At 46.9% G+C, this 17632-nt stretch overlaps 1 protein-coding gene and 1 long non-coding RNA gene across 2 annotated transcripts; one reads left to right on the top strand and one right to left on the bottom strand.

Annotated features, from left to right (window-relative positions):
* Positions 1 to 481: 481 nt before the first annotated feature.
* Positions 482 to 1416, bottom strand: LOC122376105. The gene is made up of 2 exons (XR_006255522.1): positions 1210 to 1416; positions 482 to 875 (listed from the first exon to the last, which is right to left on the bottom strand). It is a non-coding gene; the product is annotated as an uncharacterized LOC122376105 (long non-coding RNA).
* A 10933-nt stretch (positions 1417 to 12349) lies between these two features.
* Positions 12350 to 14138, top strand: LOC122376106. Its single transcript, XM_043355801.1, has 3 exons — positions 12350 to 12407; positions 12726 to 12933; positions 13352 to 14138. Exons 1-3 carry the CDS (start codon positions 12350 to 12352, stop codon positions 14070 to 14072), a joined length of 987 nt encoding a protein of 328 aa, XP_043211736.1. The 3' UTR covers positions 14073 to 14138.
* The last annotated feature ends 3494 nt before the right edge of the window (positions 14139 to 17632 follow it).

Below are 17632 nucleotides of genomic sequence, written 5' to 3'. Positions count from 1 at the left end.
AACCGCAATCATCACACATATTTGCAGCCTATCCAAGACCTGCATAGCAGTAGCCCAGTAAAAAATACCATTAGAAATTACCAAATGGTTCCAAATGGGAAAAACCATTTGACTTATTGAACACTTTTCCAAATGGTTCCAAAGAGGTTCCATTTGAAATGTGTCCAATTGGCCACCAATTGGTACCAATTGGAACCATTTCATGACCATTTGAAATGTATCCAATTGGTCACCAATTGGTACCAATCGGACACATTTCAAATGGTCATGAAATGGTTCCAATTGGTACCAATTGGTGGCCAATTGGACACATTTCAAATGGAACCTCTTTGGAACCATTTGGAAAAGTGTTCAATAAGTCAAATGGTTTTTCCCATTTGGAACCATTTAGTAATTTCTAATGGTATTTTTTACTGGGCAGCTGGATTACCATTTGAAGATCCTTTTGAAGTTCATGCATTTCATCCACAAAATAACAAACTGCACCGTGAATTATTTTTATTGTTTTACTCTGCAAGCATATACATTTTCATCAGTACGTACCTACTAACATTAGACATTAACTACACATGGACATTGTTGTTTGGTCAACACCACATCGATGAGGCGATTGCTATCAGAATCAAGAACAGAATTACAATGTAGTTATACACTGGGCCATACGTACGCTATTCCACATAGGCACAATGAACGACGTGATACAATATCATTCCGATCGGTGATACTGTCTGTTGTTCTGACAGATAGATTTCTTAATCTTCCGTGGCGATCAGAATTTTCAGAAGTCAGAACGTAGCTATACCTAATGCGGGCACGCAGCCCATCTGGACCCGTGTAGAGCCGGTAGACGGCATCTGTCCGGTGCAAGTTCGTGCCTGCAACAGTACAGGACAGCACGGGTTAATTGGGCGATGGGATCAAATTAATTACCACACAGGGTCATTTGTCAAATATCACAATATAATAACTTTAAGCTCATGCAACTTGCATTGTCATTTAGGCAGCCTGACCACAACAAATATGGCACTGACAATTTTCTGCTGGCAAAATAAATTGTGATCATAAATTTTAAGCCTCTTTCTCACCTCTGTTAAACTCAGTACTTACAAAGATGCCAAATGCAACCAAATTTATTCAAATAACTATTTTCAGTATTTGCAGTCGACTAAAACGAATATCGCATACAGCGGCACAAGAAAAGTCACTCACCAGCCGCGTGATTCTGCTCAGCTTCCTCTTTTACAGCAGGACTGGGTCCCGGTCGACCGCGGGCAGTCCCAGGCCCAGCGAACGCGAAACCCGGTGGCGCGCCGGCCGGGCGGCCGACGTCGACGCCCGATTTGAACTGTGGCGCCGGCGCGGCCGGCCGGCGCCAACGGTCGGGCGCCGCCAGCGTAGGCACACAAAGAAAAAGTAGTGCTGTTTAAATGAGCGGAAACGGCGTGGATTTTGCGAATCATTTTTATTTACCCCGCGTTCGATGTCTCGCGGACGACGAAGATTCTATGCCGTCCGGCCAATCACGCTCCATAACCGCAGCCGAGCCCCCGCTGACCTTGAACGGGATTGGCCGGACGGCGTAGAATCTTCGTCGTCCGTGAGACATCGAACGCGGGGTTAATGAAAAACCAAGGCTTTGTAGTGATGCTTATTAAGTATAACCAGTCAAAGGTCATCCCATTACCTCTAAGTCTATTATTTAAGTATATGTTTAAAAACCATTAGAAACCATTAGGGTACCAATTGGGAACTAATAGATACCCAGTCCGTATTCAAAACACACTTGAAACCATTAGAGACCATCAAGGTAGAAACACTTTTGAAGCATACTTGTCACACATCTGGAAACAGGGCTGCAAAGTGGTGGATTTATGACTCTAACTCCGACTCTGACTCAAAAATTGACTCCAGCTCCGACTACGGTTCGGACTTTGCTTTTATTCATCTCATGGAATAAAAGTTATTGCCATATAAGTATGTTTTTTCTTGCCTAAAACGACCCTTGAATGTTTTTCAAATGCATTTTTCATTTCGACACCAGTTGAAATAGAATGAGAGACACCATTTCAAAACAGATTTGCTTTTCCATTTGGGAACCATTTCGACACCAATTGGGATGAAATGGGACAACCATTTGGGATGAAATGGTTTTCTTCCATTTGGAGACCAATTGGACACCAATTGGGATCAAATGGGAAAAACCATTTGAGATCAAATGGGAAAAACCATTTGAGATCAAATGGGAAAAACCATTTGAGATCAAATGGGAAAAACCATTTGAGATCAAATGGGAGTTTCTTTCAAATGGAAACCATTAGATACCAATTGGGATCAAATGGGACACACCATTTGGGATGAAATGGTTTATTCCATTTGGAACCAATTGGTATCAAATGGAAAGCACCATTTCAGACCAATTGGGAAGTTACCAATTGGAAACCATCTCGGTACCAATTGGGGACATACCACTTGGTATCAAATGGAAAACACCATTTCAGACCAATTGGGAAATTACCAATTGGAAACCATTTCGATACCAATTGGGACCAAATGGGACACACCATTTGGAATGAAATGGTTTTATTCCATTTGGAACCAATTGGTATCAAATGGAAAGCACCATTTCAGACCAATTGGGAAGATGGGGATCAAATGGAAAACACCATTTCAGACCAATTGGGAAATTACCAATTGGAAACCATTTCGATACCAATTGGGACCAAATGGGACACACCATTTGGAATGAAATGGTTTTATTCCATTTGGAACCAATTGGGATCAAATGGAAAACACCATTTGAAATCAAATGGGATTTATTTTCCATTAGGAAACCATTTCAAAACCAATTGGGACCAAATGGAAAACACCATTTCAGACCAATTGGGAAATTACCAATTGGAAACCATTTCAAATGGTCATAAAAACCATTAGAACCTATTTCAAACCATTTGACACATTTGAAACCAATTGGTAAATCCTAATGGTTTCAAATGGTATTTTTTACTGGGAGCACCCAGTTATAGGTAGGTACTCTCACCCTAACTCAATCTTACCTGCTAACCTTCAACTTGCCAATAGTTAGCTCACCTTGCCAAGCTGCATCCAGGGAAACAGTCAACTGAGGAACTGGCTCATTGGGTGGCTGGTGTGAGTCTGTGCATTTAAAGTGTTTCTTCTCTGAAGCTGCTCTGCACTGCTGTATGTCATGTTAGATGCTCAGAAAATGTGGGAAATGATTACTAAGCTACTTTAGTGCTTTGTCAATGCTCGAGACATGAACAAGTACAGATCCTGCAGGGTACAGCTATGAGTTAGGTGCTAGGTGAGTATGTTAGTTATGTGAATGTGCTGTTCCCTGTTTGACCATAGTAAGTATACAAACAAGCACAGGGTCACAGTTGTATTCAATCTCTACATAAACACAACAAAAACGGCCATATAACCTCACTCCGAACACACCGCAAATAACTTAAGCCTTTGCAGGCACAAAAATGCTTTGATTTACAGGACAGGTATACAATATATCCTCTGTCCTTGGGGATCTTGCTGCCAAGTTGAGGTACGATGACTGAACTTCAGGATTGATCAACCTTTTCTTCTTCCCAGCCAGCAATTTTGCTCCGGGCCCAAGCAGGCTCAAGTGCGGATTGCCCGAGATATTAAGTCGGGCTAAAGTCGGCTAGGGCTTGGGCTAAAGTCGGCGTATGACACAAAAACGCCGACTAAAGCCCATGCTCTGCCGGAGGTATGCCCGCTCTGCGAGCTCCGGACAGTCGTAGTTTAGCCCTAGTTGAGCAACGATTGGCGGTAGCCTGATTTTAGCCCGAGCAGTGAATCCATTTATATAATGGAGATTACTCTGGGCCCGAGCGGGCTGAACTCCGGCAAGCCTACTCTGTGTGCCCTGTCTATCCCGACTTAAGCCATAGAAGTGAATGGGGTTTAATACATTGCAAACTGCTGTGGCTTTGCTCGGGTTCGGCTCGAGTGACGGCTCCTGTTTTTTCAAGTCTCGACTTGACTTCATCTTGCTTTTGCTTCACACTGGATTAAGTAGCAAAGAGTAGCCAATGCACTTTCAGCAGGTTGCGCGGTTTAATTGCATATTTAAAATTGTTACGGTCACTCATATGCTCTGTTAACCGGTCATCGAGCATTGTGAAAGGAAAGTAGTGGTTGACTTTGATTGAATGTATATTTCAAACGACTACAGACACGTCAAATGAAACACAAATACATGAAATAGTGGACTGCAAACTGCAGCAATAATATGGCATGAGTCATGAAAAAGCGCCATCAAAACTATAAAACAATCACAAGGCCCGCTAGCCTCCCTCCCCGTTCATAATACTTGTTTGAACACTAAACCGAAAGCATAAAGTAAGGACAGCAAGTAATCGCTCATAAGACAAGACATAAAACAATTAGCAAACAATCGTTTATAAGGAACTTCACTCTGGTGAATGGGAGCTTTGGAGGCGTTTGGCTCCTCCACACACACACATCTGCAGTAGGTGGTCGGCCAGCTTTCGGCGCAGTTTCCGTATATGTAGGAATACCTACTTAATCATAAGCAGGCAGTTTCCGCTAAACCACTTGGCGAGGGCGACTGCGGCGTCCACCCGGTCCTGGTTTGTATAACTATTCCATTTTTGGAACCATTTGCTCTAATGGTACGTACCTGAAAAATAGATTAATTGGTTTAATTTACATTGCATGTTTGCTTGAAAAATAACTTATTGTTGCATTAAAGGGACACTCCCACCTTAACATTAGTTTTGAGTTGAGATAGCCAAATTGGTGGCCATGGCCTGCAAATACCGGTTTGGGCACTCACAACATCGAAAAATGCTTTAATTCGAAGATATGGAATTTCAAACTTGCAGTTTTCGGATTCTAAGGGGCTAATGCATTGGAATGCCCCCTTAGAATTTGTGACGTCAGCGGAGATCTAACAATTTTTAAATCTTAGACTAAAACCATCGTTAACACGTGGTGGTATACGCTGCTTTGCGCGCAACGTCTGCCGCACTTTAAGGCTGCCAAATTATTGCTTCCAAATAAAGTCGCTAGTAACAGGGGAGATCCCAAAAGTTAACAAAAGTAAAAGCCTAATATCTTGAAAACCAGTGAATATTTTTCGGTGAAATTTGGTAGATATTCGTTTTCGCTCTTTCTGAACCAAGGGACATCACTTTCATGCCAATTCATTAACTTTTTTGAAGGTGGGAGGGTCCCTTTAATACTGTAAAAGCACTTCTCATTGATCCGTATAAAATGATAATTCGATTTTCAACGCGGACAGAGAATGAGCGTGCTCGGTGATAAGCATGTAGATAAATATATTTGTTTTGTATTTCATTTTCCTGGTTCAGAAGTGCTGGTATTTCACAAAGATATAAGGGCACGGAATGCGGCTTTTCTGAGCGAGGGTATAAGTCGCCAGGCTGAACAGCTATTCAGCTTCATGTTTGATGGCGTGAAACTCAAAAATCATGACGTTTACATACGATCAAGCGCACCATTCAATACTTTTACCTACCGTAAAACTCCATGCCAGTCCACTTGATAAGAGCAGTGAGCACTACCCCTTCTTCGCGCTGTCACACGCGCCCAAACATCAACCACCAAATGCCCCAACACCGGTGTGTCGTTCCGTCGCACACCGCGCAGACTGTCACAAACGCTGCACATGATTGGCGCAGAAATGCGCATGCGCGAACAGCCGAACAAGTATGGCTAAGCTCCGGTTTTACTCCAGTTAGCCGAAGGACACAGCCAGCTTGATCAGCCCGCGCTCCGCCCAAGTTAAGCCTGTTTTGGATGCGCGGGCAGATGTCGGGCTGAGCTACTGCTATCCGCACGTGGGCATAGCTGCGGCATGCCCCAGCTCGGCCTTAGTAAAAAATACATTGGTTTTGATCAAAGTGGGCAAACCCAAGCTAAGCCCAAGCTGCCTGACGTTTGCCACAGTTCAGCCCAAGCGAATTGCTGGCTGGGTTATAGCCACTGCCAAGGCTATATAAAGCCACTGCTTATATACGAGAAAGACCAAATGCTTGTTTGTAAACTGCCTTGAAAATTTAATGATCCACCTTCAATTCTGACATGAAGGCACTAATAAAATAGTTCCCTCTCCTTTTGGAATACACAAAGCAAAATATTTAATAACTTTTAGTGGATGGACAAAGAGCAATTAGCATAGCTTTCCCTCAAGTTAACTTCTGGCACTGATGAATTCAGGCCCATGTCACTCCACTTTTGATGACATCATATGGGGGCCTCAGGACAATAATGGCGCGGCGCGCCACAATCGCTTCAAAGCTACTTGCCAACAGTTGCCATTTTTGAACATATTTTTTTGAATTAAAGTTCCAAGTAATAAAAATATTGTAATAAAGTTGTTGAATAAATCGATACCATATCTAAAAACTTACTGAAAAATGATTTATTCATAGTAAAAATATAAGCTCGATGCGTTTTTACGTTGCTTTCCTTCAACTGCAGAGGGTTTTTAAATCGTCTATATCTTCAAAACCGGCCATTTCTTAGCATATTGCTGCTCTTTTTTATCGCTAGAAAATGAGTTGGACTTTCCAATGACATCAATGGTTGAGCGATATGTGTAGAGTGTCACCAACAATCTTCAAATGAAGTTAGTCATTTTTACGTTGTAAAGGAATGGAGTACCCCTATCGAGCATCAGGGGTGACGTCACTCAGGATCTGTCTCTGATTGGTCGGCGGGAGAGTGACTGTACCTTCTATAGATGGCCTTGGATGAATTACACTGACACTTATTCGCCTTATTCGCTTCATATTTTGTAACAAACGCGCTAAAACTGCAATATAACAGCACTATATGCTTCTTGACAAAATGCAATAGTAGTAAAAATTTAGCCCTGATGGCATTCATTCTTTGTGGAAACGTAATTACAAAATATTTTGTAGTAACTATTAAATTTCGGCCGAAAACAGTGCACGGTTAAAAAAAGAATCATTCCAATGACGGTCCATTCTTGCGGTCCTGAAATCGCCACTATTTCCGGCCTCTCCAACGCAACTCGTTGTCCAGACGTAAATATGCTGCCGGAGGTGCACCGCCGGCAACGCGCATGCGCACGCGCATGCGCGGGAAGTGTATCCGCAGTTGGCGGGTGAAGTGACAACCCGGTGTGAGGGAGTACGTGACACTTATCCGCGCTATACATATATAATGAATCCGCCTGGCGAGAGTAACCGATGCCTATCAGTCCCGGATTTTCCCCGCTATCCGCCACCGTCGGCTAGCAACTACACGTAAAAAGTGTATCAAGCCCCTGTCAGCGCGGATTTATCTGTTGTTTCCAGATATCGCAAGCAGGTACCCTATCTACTCGCATAGTTCTACCCGCACTTGAGCGATTAACCCCGACGTACCTTACACTTAATTAAAGGATAACCCGCCACAGCCCGGCCAATTTGTTTTCAGTGTGTGTAATTGCGCCTTATTGTCGGCTGTGGGAGACGCATATTAATGTTTGGAAATATTGCTTCGCTAAATATTGTTCTTTAGGCGTTCAGCTTTTACTGAAACTCAAAAATACATGTTTTTGTTTTCAAGAATGTCCGGGACAGCCCGTTGAATAAAAAATCATAAAGTTTTTACAAAAACGCAATTTTCAAAAAAGGCCATCGCTCGATTTTGATAAAAATTACATTTTTGGATTCAGCTCACCGTCAGCTTTCGAATGGTATATATCGTTTCTTTTGAGCCTGAGATGACCTTCCGACGAACCGTGGTAGCTAAGAAAAACCTCAGGGGGGGGGGGGGTTGCACCAACCTCCCCCCCTACATGGGCGAGGGATAAGGGGGTTTCGAACAGACCTACCCCCAGTTTTTTCGCAAATAACTCATGCAAAAAGCGGCCGATCGCGACGAAGCTTTCAGTACCCTTAATTTGATCAATTTTACACCTACTCTTAAATTTAATGACCCTGACCCAAATGACCTTTGACCTGCGACCTGTTTCTCGAGACCAAGTTTAGTCGGAATCGTGATTCAGCGTAAATACATATATGTCGGCTTATGTTACCGCGCGTTTTGTGGTTGTAAACGTTCCAACATGTGAAATGGTGTTTGACCCATGCAGTATGGTGGCTGTTAAGGTCAGGCAAAGGTCAGATCAAGGTCATTCACCTTTGATGACCTTGCGTTACTTTTGGATTTTACATGTTTCTATAGTAGTTTTGGAGATTATTTCGACTTCAGCATCCATTTGAACGTTTACGAAGTAGTTCTGGTGCCTTCGTAACATGTTACGAAGTTGCTATTGGTGGTTAACACCTATTATGGATAGTCGGCAGGACGCCTTCTGGTTGACCTAACCTGACTGTGGTCAAAACTAACATGAAATTATTGATCAGCACCCCAAAAACCCCATAAACACCTAACTTTACGAAGCTCTAGCAGGTCCCGACCTTCTAGGCTTTTGGCTCATTGACCTAACCATGACGGTCGACCAATGACATTTGACCTGAAATTGGATATCATTTGGCTTCCTCTCGTCATGGGAAGCACGCTCGCTTTTTCCGAGAAGCTCTAGCTCGATCAGCTGGGCCGAATGGCAAGGGGGGGGGGGTCATACGCGGACCCTTTTATGCGTTGACGGGTGGCAGAAAACCAATACGGGCGAAGGTCAAGTTAATAAGCAGTGTTTACTGTGTCCCTGATAAATTGCTTAAAGTCTCGAAGCAATCGTTCCGTCGATGTAGCGACCCCTGAAAAATATCTCCTTGCAAAGTTGGTGGATATAGAACTAAAATCACCGGGAAATACGAACGTTGAGTATGTTTTTGTGCATCGGAGTTCACCAATGATGTTGTACGTGACAGAGAGCAACCTTGTTTGCCGCATTGAATACCATAACAAAATAACTCGTGCTTCTCACTCCACATACCTAATGTCCACACTCCACACATACACATAATGTCACGTCACATAATGTTCGCATTTCCACTAAAGTTACCCCATCTGACAGATTAAGTCGCAAGGTTTACAGTCAGTTAACTTGCCGTAGTTCAATACTGGGCATTACTGGAATTAATTGCTTGTAATGTACGGCTTAAGTGCTTGAGCCGGGGAGCTAATGTCAACTTTGGCCATTATCAAATGTCTACCCTTAGAAAGTCATTATCAGAATCATTCCCTCAGAATTATTGAACATCGTGGCTCTTTGCTGAAGAGCATATTGCGCATTTGTTCAAAGACCAGCGTCGATCTAATGCACGATTCGGCCCTTGATCGAAACTTCTAAGTGATGGAAACGGATGATTGCTACTTTAGTTTGAACCAATGAGTATTACCCAAATTAAAATTCAGTGCTACATCAAGAGTGGTCGATTTTTGGTCGAGGGACGTAGACTCTCGCTTCCCTAAAGTCTCAACTAGCAAAAAATATAAAATGAAGGGACACTGCAATGTGTGTGAGCGCCATGGTACTGATGAGTTGACAGTCGCACAAATATTAGATAGGTATATGGAAAATTGACTTGGCATTGCAGATGCACCCGATAAACACCTTTTTTCTAGATATTTTCTACAACTGGTCAATAGCTGGTCAGCACATGTATACTCACGCTCTATGCTAATGTCAATAGCGATGATCATGGACACCACGCTAATGGCTGCTAATGAATCGCAGCGCCTCCTAAGCGGCAAATGGATTAGTCATTAATGCTCTATGACAGCATGACATCCAGGATATTCGCACACTCATTTGAAGTCAAGGTTGATATTCGGAAAATGATTGACACTTTTTGATATAACTAGATGCAAAAGTTCGACTTCAATTATATGATACTGATGATGTCTTTCGCTGACTCCATCAGCAGATGATGCTTGTGCAATGTGCGTGCACGAATACTTCATGAGCTATACGAGTTTGACGATTTCATTTTATGTGGTTCAGTTTAGGCCAACGTATAATAAGGTGAACTCATAATTACGAGTACATACTATCTACGCCTTTGAAAGCCTGTCTAGCAGCACGAACATTACACAAATTGAAGCCTCCTCACCTTTAGTTCGTAGAACGTTGTTGACGTCACGATGCCTCCAGGTCGAGTGCAGCAGAAGAAGCTTCTACAGAACACGCTCATAGCGCACCCACTTATCCGCCGAACTAACACCCGAAAGGTAATCCTCCAACGTGTCTTTCCGGTCAATTGGCAAACGTTAAAGCTGGTTCACTTGTGCACGCCTGAGCACCAATCGATCGCTTCGACAACCATTCAACACATCACTGTTCACAGTTACCGTTCACACAAACCCTCTATCCAAGTTCGCGGTACCACAGCGCGCCGCACGAGGCCGTCGATGGTCGTCGCGCGCGACGGCACGCCCACCTCAGCCGGCAGTGTCGACGCGCGGACTGGCGTCGCGGGCGACGCGCCCATCGATTCCGACAAGCCGCCGTCTCACGCGCGCTGCGCGGTCTGCCTGCTGACAGCTAATTTGCGTACGGCTCGCTTCTTTGTTGAAGTTGTGGCATTGGATTATTGACATAGACGTGGTGATAAATTGGACTGACTAGGGTATTTTAGGAGTATCTGCATCGTACTTGGGATATAAGTTGCACCTAAATATTACAGTCAAAATTAATGTATGCTCCAAGACATACACTCGCAATGAGGGCTTACCTGACACGGTGGCTATCGCCTATAGCTGGAGAAAAAAGTGTAATGTTATTGCTAAAAGCAAAACAATTTTCAGTCTCTTCCACTGCTTAGTGTTTGAGCATATAGTGTGTGAAAATGTCAGGCAATATCAATTTCGGATCAAATTTGTCCTCGTTGGACTCTACCTCATCGGGGTGATAAAAAGGTGGACGGATATGATAGGCAATGATTGTATCGTGCTGCTAACACATCGCTGTCAACCATCTCGTAACAAGGATCGCAAATGACTTCCCCTGTCACTCTGTCAGCTACTATGCTCCGGAAACATGGTAGTTAGGTTTAGTCGGGAACACATCGACTTTGACCTCGATTGGTGACCCAGTGGGCTTTGTTGTCATTGATCTATCGTCGACCGATCTCGATGTGCAGGTGAAAGGAACAAAATTCGAGAATGCTCTGTCTACGGTTGTGTCGAATACAGCTTTGTTATCACTCCGTATCATCAGCCTAAAAAAGCACTGCCAGTACCGGCCTAACGGTCCATCCCTGACGAACCCGCTGGCCAGAGCCGCTGTCGCTACATCTACGTGCAGCGTCTGGCCGTGCAGTGTGCACCGGTGCATTGGGGACGGGCTACGTGCACTGTGGGGGCGTCAACGACCGTTTCTGGTGCAATGGCGGCCAACTCGGCGCAGCGGCGCGCCACACCCGCCACACGTGGCGCCGACTGGTGCGTGGCGTATACGCCGCACCTGCTTCTAATCCTAGAATCATGCCTACCACGGCCAAATACGTAATTGACATGAAAAAAAATGTTACTGTCGGCGGGTATAGCGCCATGAAGGGTACTATTTGATAAGGCCAGTACGCAGTTGCAAACATCTGGTTGATTGTTGGATTAACCCTCGCCAGACCTATTGGTTTTCTACATACGCGCCGGCCGAAGGGGAGAGGGGGGGCGGGTACGACCCCCCTCGCCGTTTCGCCCCTGGTGGAGCTAGCGCGTCGCAGAAAAAACGAGCGTATGCGCCGTTACAAGACGCAGAGATTGATACCCGATTTTAAGGTCCTAGGTCAATCGGTAACCTCTGAGGTCAGGTCAAGTGCCCCAAGGTACGGTTCCTTTTTTGGTGAATAACTTCGCAAATGACGGCCGCAGAGCCGCGATTTTGGCAGCATCGTGTTCGCCTCGCTCAGGCGCGTCGAATGATATACTTTTTGTTTGGGTGAGGTCAACTTAGGGTGTTGGCCTCAGGTCAAGGTCAGGTCAGCGCCCCCAGGTCACGAAGCTGGTTGAAGGAGGTCATGTCGCATATCATTCGATTCGGCAGGTCTTGGTCGGGCTTTCCCGACTCGCTAGCTCAATTTGATCCGGAGTTATTGACGAAAAACTAATATGACCCTAATTGAGGGTGATGCAATGGCTGTTACCTACCTGTAGCTTTCCTCACACAGATTTTGACATTCCTGTCTTATTTGTGCCTGATTACTTGCAAAAGGTCGTCGCCGCCGCTGCTGCGCGGGTAGGGAAGGGGTGGGGTGGGGAGGTGCTCCGCCCTGCAGCGTGAGCGCTCCTCCCCCTCCCTTTTGCAGCTATACATAGGTAGGTATGTAGTCAATGACAAGGCCATCGGCGCAGCCATGGTTCCAGAGCTGCGGACCTCGTCAGGCAGTAAACACTATAACGCGCCATGGGTCTCCCGTCGGCCTGTGTGGGCGCCATCGTCGCTGCACTGCTCCTGGTTTCAGGTGAGATCCCCCGGCACAGAACTGACGTCTGGGCAGATCTACCACTAAATATATTCCAATTTATATGCTGGAAAAGTTATTGGATAATGTATTGCATAGACACGTTTGTGTCTACCAGTTTCCACCATCAATATTTTCATAAATTAATCACTTTGCCGTCTTTGCATAACAGAATAACTGCATAACAGAACTGTGCACATGAATGCCACTCGGAACAAAAAAAAAAAAAAAACGAAAAAAGCAAAAAAAAAACACAAGCCGCGAAAACGCAGAAATCGAAACCCAAGCCCTGACTGGACAACTTCGCTCTGAGGACAGGTGCCGCTGCCTCGATGTTTGTCACCGACCAGATCCAGCCGACGTTTTCGCTCCTGAAGTCGAGGGGGTGTCTGCCGGATGACTTCAACAACTCGGCCTCTAAACCCGCCGCCCCCAACTGCATGAATCTGGTCAACGACGGTGATCTGCCAAAGACATGCGAGGGCGTTCCTCGCCTCTCCCTGTTTTACGTCTGCTACGCTAAAAGGCAAGCAGAACACTATACACAACACGGCGTTTGGACTGGTGCCATTTGTTTACTGGTGCGTGCATACTGCAGTGTTGCAGTTGCCAACCAGCGCAGGGCGATGGTCCAATCATGACACATATAGGGCGGGGAGGGGGAAGCGTTTTAGTCCTCCATCTAAATCAGCTTCTGCGCACCACGTACCGACAGGCGGCGCTGGAAGTTTGGTTGCTGTTGCCGCCTTTTACGCGGGTTATTTGTAAAAAAGGGAGTTCTGCTAAAGATCGCCACGAGGACCAATGTGCTCCCTTTACTGCACATGGAGGGTGACCAGAGAAGCCTGTGCTTCACTATAGACAAAGCTAGAGTGATGGAAACATGTAAAAAAAAAAAAAAACGTATGTAATGTTTCACATTGGAACGCCCCTTTGTTCCGCAGCCAGGGGATGCTGGGCGATACACCCATCCCACCGACGGGCGATAAGCTGAAGGAGGCCATCGCGTTCCTCCTCGCCCAGATGAAGGGACGCAAAGCCAAGTACACGAGTGACGCCGGCTGGATCATCAACGCCTACCATATCATGGACGAGTGTGCGGCGCAGCGCGCGGCGGGCCTGTCGCTGCCGCGCGCTGCCGTCTACAGTCTGCACTGCCTGCGCTGGTCGTGGTTCGTCGACTGTGACCGGCAACAGGAGGAGCGAGGAGAGCTGGACTCGGCCGGCGCGAGCCGCCGAGCCGCCTTCCTCTGCGGCCAGTGTCCGCTCAGCCCAGCCTCCCTGCGGGCCGTCCTGGAGAGCGCCACCGCTCGCACCCTGGAACAGTGTGACACGGGAGCTCCGGCCGAGGAAGACCCCCATCAGAGGTACGCCAATGGTGTTGCGAAGGTTATCAGCCTTCTAGAGAACTTTCAGAGCGGCAACAAGCTCAAGTATGACGAACTGCAGAGCGCCGTCACCAACGAGCTCTCTGGTGCCAACAGCGAGATGGCCGAGAAGCTGATGAAGGTTTATTCTTGTGCGAGTCCACCAAGACGAGCGAGGACTTTGTCCAGTGCTGGGCGGAGATCGGCGTGCTCAGCTGCATTTATCAGGAGGCCAACAAGGTGGCTGCCGCGTTTCCGGATCAGTGTAAACTGTCCGCCTGAGCCGGGAACGGTGTAATCTGTCCGCCTAAGTCGGGGGCAGGAGGCTAAGATAGCTGGGGTTGGGTACTGGGAGACGGGGTATCATGACCAGGCGCGGATACAAGGGGGGGGGGCATGGGGGCCATGGCCCCCCCCCCTTGGCCGATTTTTTTTTTCAAAAATAAAATAAAAAGTTAAAAAGCTGAAAAGGGGGCCTCCTGAAAATAAAGTGGCCGAAATCCGATGAGTTTTTTTTAACCTACCCACTTAGTTATTTCTTAGAAGACTAGCTGAGAAGACTTCTTTGTTAGAAGATTGGTAAAGCTTTTCATAACTTGGAGGTCTCTTATACTCACAGAGATGACCACTTTTACAGGGCCTCCTAACCTGCACAGAGGGCCTCCAAGCCTGCACAGATGTTGAGATGTTGCCTGAACAGCTAGATAAGCTCAATAGACGCAGTTTTTTTTTTGGGGGGGGGGGGGCCCAACAAGTGGGAAGATGGGGCCTCCAACAGGTGGGATTATGGGGGGGGCCTCCTGGTTTCTAATGGCCCCTCCCTTGGAGATTTTCTGGATCCGCCCCTGATCATGACTGCACGCTGCTTTTCCGCCCGGAGAAGGAATTGTATCTCCACCTGCTGCCGTTATTTTAACCTTTAAGCGTCACATAAAACTAAGTTTACATTTTCATCTGCTGTTTACCTTTTGGCAGGGTGTTTCTAATCTAATTTAAACAGCGCGTACTGTTTTTATTCTTTTTTCGTTTTTTTTTTTGGGGGGGAAGGGGTTTAGTTTATTTGCAAATTAATCTTTTTGATGCCTGATGCCTCCTGGTTTATCCAGCGTTCCCCCAATTTCCTTCCAAATTTTCCGGCGACGGTGCATGGGCGGCTCCAAACACAGTCGCCCACGACCCCTTACAATGGGACGTCTGCAGATAAGGCAGGGTGTCGTTTTGCCCTTAGGTCGCAAATGGCAGCGAATTATCTCAGCGACTCAGATGAGCCGCGCGCGAGAGAACAGCGAGCTGAGATAGACCTGCCGATGCTACTGATGGAAACACTGCAGGGATGAATTGGTACAGCGACAACGGCTGCTGAATGCATCAGATGGCGCAATTGGAAAGTAAACATTGATTTACTGTATGCCTGGCCTATTCAAATGCATTAGCCAGAGGGGTGTGGTAATAACTGGTGTAAGCAAATTGACCACGGTCAAAAATGCATTACCAGAATGCACTTAAGCCAACATTTTGGGATGGTCTCGTTCCTAAGTCGGCTAAGGGCTTCGGTCCAGAAAATAAATTTATCGTTGGCATACAGTAAAATCCATACCAAACTCGGCCGGTGATAAATTTTCAAGACCTCAGTCCTTACTGATTTTTGAACTCGGCCTTCGGCCTCGTTCAAAAATCCAGTAAGGACCTCGGTCTTGAAAATTTATTTACACCGGCCTCGTTCAGTATTATATAAAACCGTTTGCTGACAACCGTAGTCACAGACTTCTCTATATATGGACTGTGCGCTGATTTGGGAAATCAGCATTGGAGGCCCAAATTTCTGAAGCCATAATATGAACCCATATGTTGTAACACAATACCCTTTTATTGTTTCCTGTCGACAGGCTGAATTTTATGTAATGTATTTTGTTTTTGTACTATCTATTGCTCGTAGCTCAGAATAAGAAAGGCTTCTGGTCGATATGAATCTGTATTGGAACATCATTTCACGTTCATCGACACCCATTGATGTCCTCATGTCAAGTTCATCTCACATTGCACCAGTGGGCTTGAAAATGGCGTTAGTCCATTTTCACCGCGGGATCCAGCGAGAAAGGGTGGCTATCATCCCTTTCTTCTTCCCCCGTGTGCTGGATTGTTCACATCTCTGACATGGCTGGCTACAAACTCGCGCGACAGTGCACCGACCGCGCTGGTGGTAAAGGTTGGCGGTAATGCCGATGGGGGACTTTACGGGAAAATGTGTGTCTGCTGCAACGGTGTCTTCACTGTTCTCTGCTACCCACTTTTCGCACCACGCATCTACACATAGTCGCACTTTCACACATTCGCACATGCGCATCACCAATTGCAACGTATCCCTCCGTCTGCTCGTTTTCCACTCGCTGCTGAATGATAAGGCGATAGCTCTTGTGACGGTCGTTCCCATCACGTTGTCATGCTGTAGCTATTGTTGCTTTTATTGTGTCCCTTCGTCCGCATGGAGACGTAGCCGAGCAGCTCTGAAGGGACCTGTGGGCGGCCCCCAGGGCCACCACGATGCTGCCGCTCCGCACCTCCTCCATGTTGGGGTTGATGGTCGCCATCAGTCGATGTCGGGTGCCCATCAGAGCCGGGCACCGCAGGAGGACATGCTTGGGCTGTCCGCCTCCTCTCAGCAGACGGGTAGAGTGCGGCTCTGCATTGTCGGTCGTCGCACTGGTTACACCCCGACAGCCAGGAGGGCGCCAACCCGACTCTGTGGCGCCATTGGGAGGAGCTTGTCCAGTGGCCGGCGCGGAGCTGGTGGATGTCCACCGCCGCTGGCCGGTCGCCGCCGGCAACGGTAGGCGGGAGTCGATCCCCGTCAGCTGGTGGAACCAGCCGGCTGGCCAGGCCCCGACGGTGCGAGCCCTCACCACTCTGGTGGCGGCCCAGTGGGCCTTCTGGACGTCTATAAGGATTTGTTTTTAGTCGAGTATGTTTGCCTTCTTGGCGATGGTGTCGGCCCTCTCGTTGCCCTCCAACCTGCATTGTGAGGGCACCTACTGTAGGTAGACCAACAGGCCTCCAGCTGTCAGTCCCCAGGGGGCTCTCCAGATGTCCACTCCGAGCGAGGAGTGCTGGGCGGCCTAGCCACCTCGGATGGCGGCGAGGGCGCACTGCGAGTCGGTGCAGGCTACGATGGTGTCTTCGGCGTGCGGCGGGTTCTCCAGCAGCTAGGAGAGAGCAGCTCGGAGGGCGACCATCTCAGATCGGAAGCTGGAGCACAGGTAACCTGCCGGGGCGCGGATCGAGTGCTCTTCCCCGTTCGGCCAAACGATTAGTGCCCCCGGCGCCTCCGTCATATTCTGTAGCTCGTTAGATACAGTATGCTCTTCGCCCTTGGCACATTTCTTGGCTTCTCCATCGAAAATGTCCACAGCTGGCCTAGAAATGGTGACCTGCCAGTTTCCTGAGATATCCAAAGTAGAAGTTCCTGTAATAACAGGCCACCACCGGCACAGATGTTTGTCCCAGCTACTTATACTCCAATCAGTCCTATGCATCTTGTTTCTGCTCCACCGCTATTTTTCCGTCCGTTCTTCGCAGACTGGCGTATTCTTGAGCTTCCCGATCCCGATGCAAGTTTTGCGGTAACATTTAAGAGCGGCAACCTTCATCGTTTAACATTGATGCGAAGGGTACGAATTCCATCATTTCATCGAGCATTCTTCCGAGATGATTTGATCCAGACCATAATGAACTACAACCCCATACGACACACTGGATAAACTTCATTGTTTGATTGAATAAGCTTACTTCTTTTGGATGTAGTGGCGTATCACTGCCATGGGTATGGCATTATTTAGCGCGGCGTAGCATCGAACTGCGATG

This window comes from Amphibalanus amphitrite, unplaced genomic scaffold, assembly GCF_019059575.1.
Source record: "Amphibalanus amphitrite isolate SeventyFive unplaced genomic scaffold, NRLGWU_Aamphi_draft 002018F_arrow, whole genome shotgun sequence".
NCBI lineage: Eukaryota > Metazoa > Arthropoda > Thecostraca > Balanomorpha > Balanidae > Amphibalanus > Amphibalanus amphitrite.
The sequence above is the reverse complement of the archived record's forward strand: the minus strand, read 5'-3'. Positions and strand labels throughout refer to the sequence as shown.

What these genes read in the sequence shown, in the direction of transcription:
- LOC122376106 (XM_043355801.1), top strand. Translation starts at nt 12,350, where the DNA reads ATGGGTCTCCCGTCGGCCTGTGTGGGCGCCATCGTCGCTGCACTGCTC. An exon ending in TGCACTGCTCCTGGTTTCAG is followed by an intron (nt 12,408 to 12,725) that starts GTGAGATCCCCC and finishes CTCTGAGGACAG; the next exon opens with GTGCCGCTGCCTCGATGTTT. An exon ending in TACGTCTGCTACGCTAAAAG is followed by an intron (nt 12,934 to 13,351) that starts GCAAGCAGAACA and finishes TTTGTTCCGCAG; the next exon opens with CCAGGGGATGCTGGGCGATA.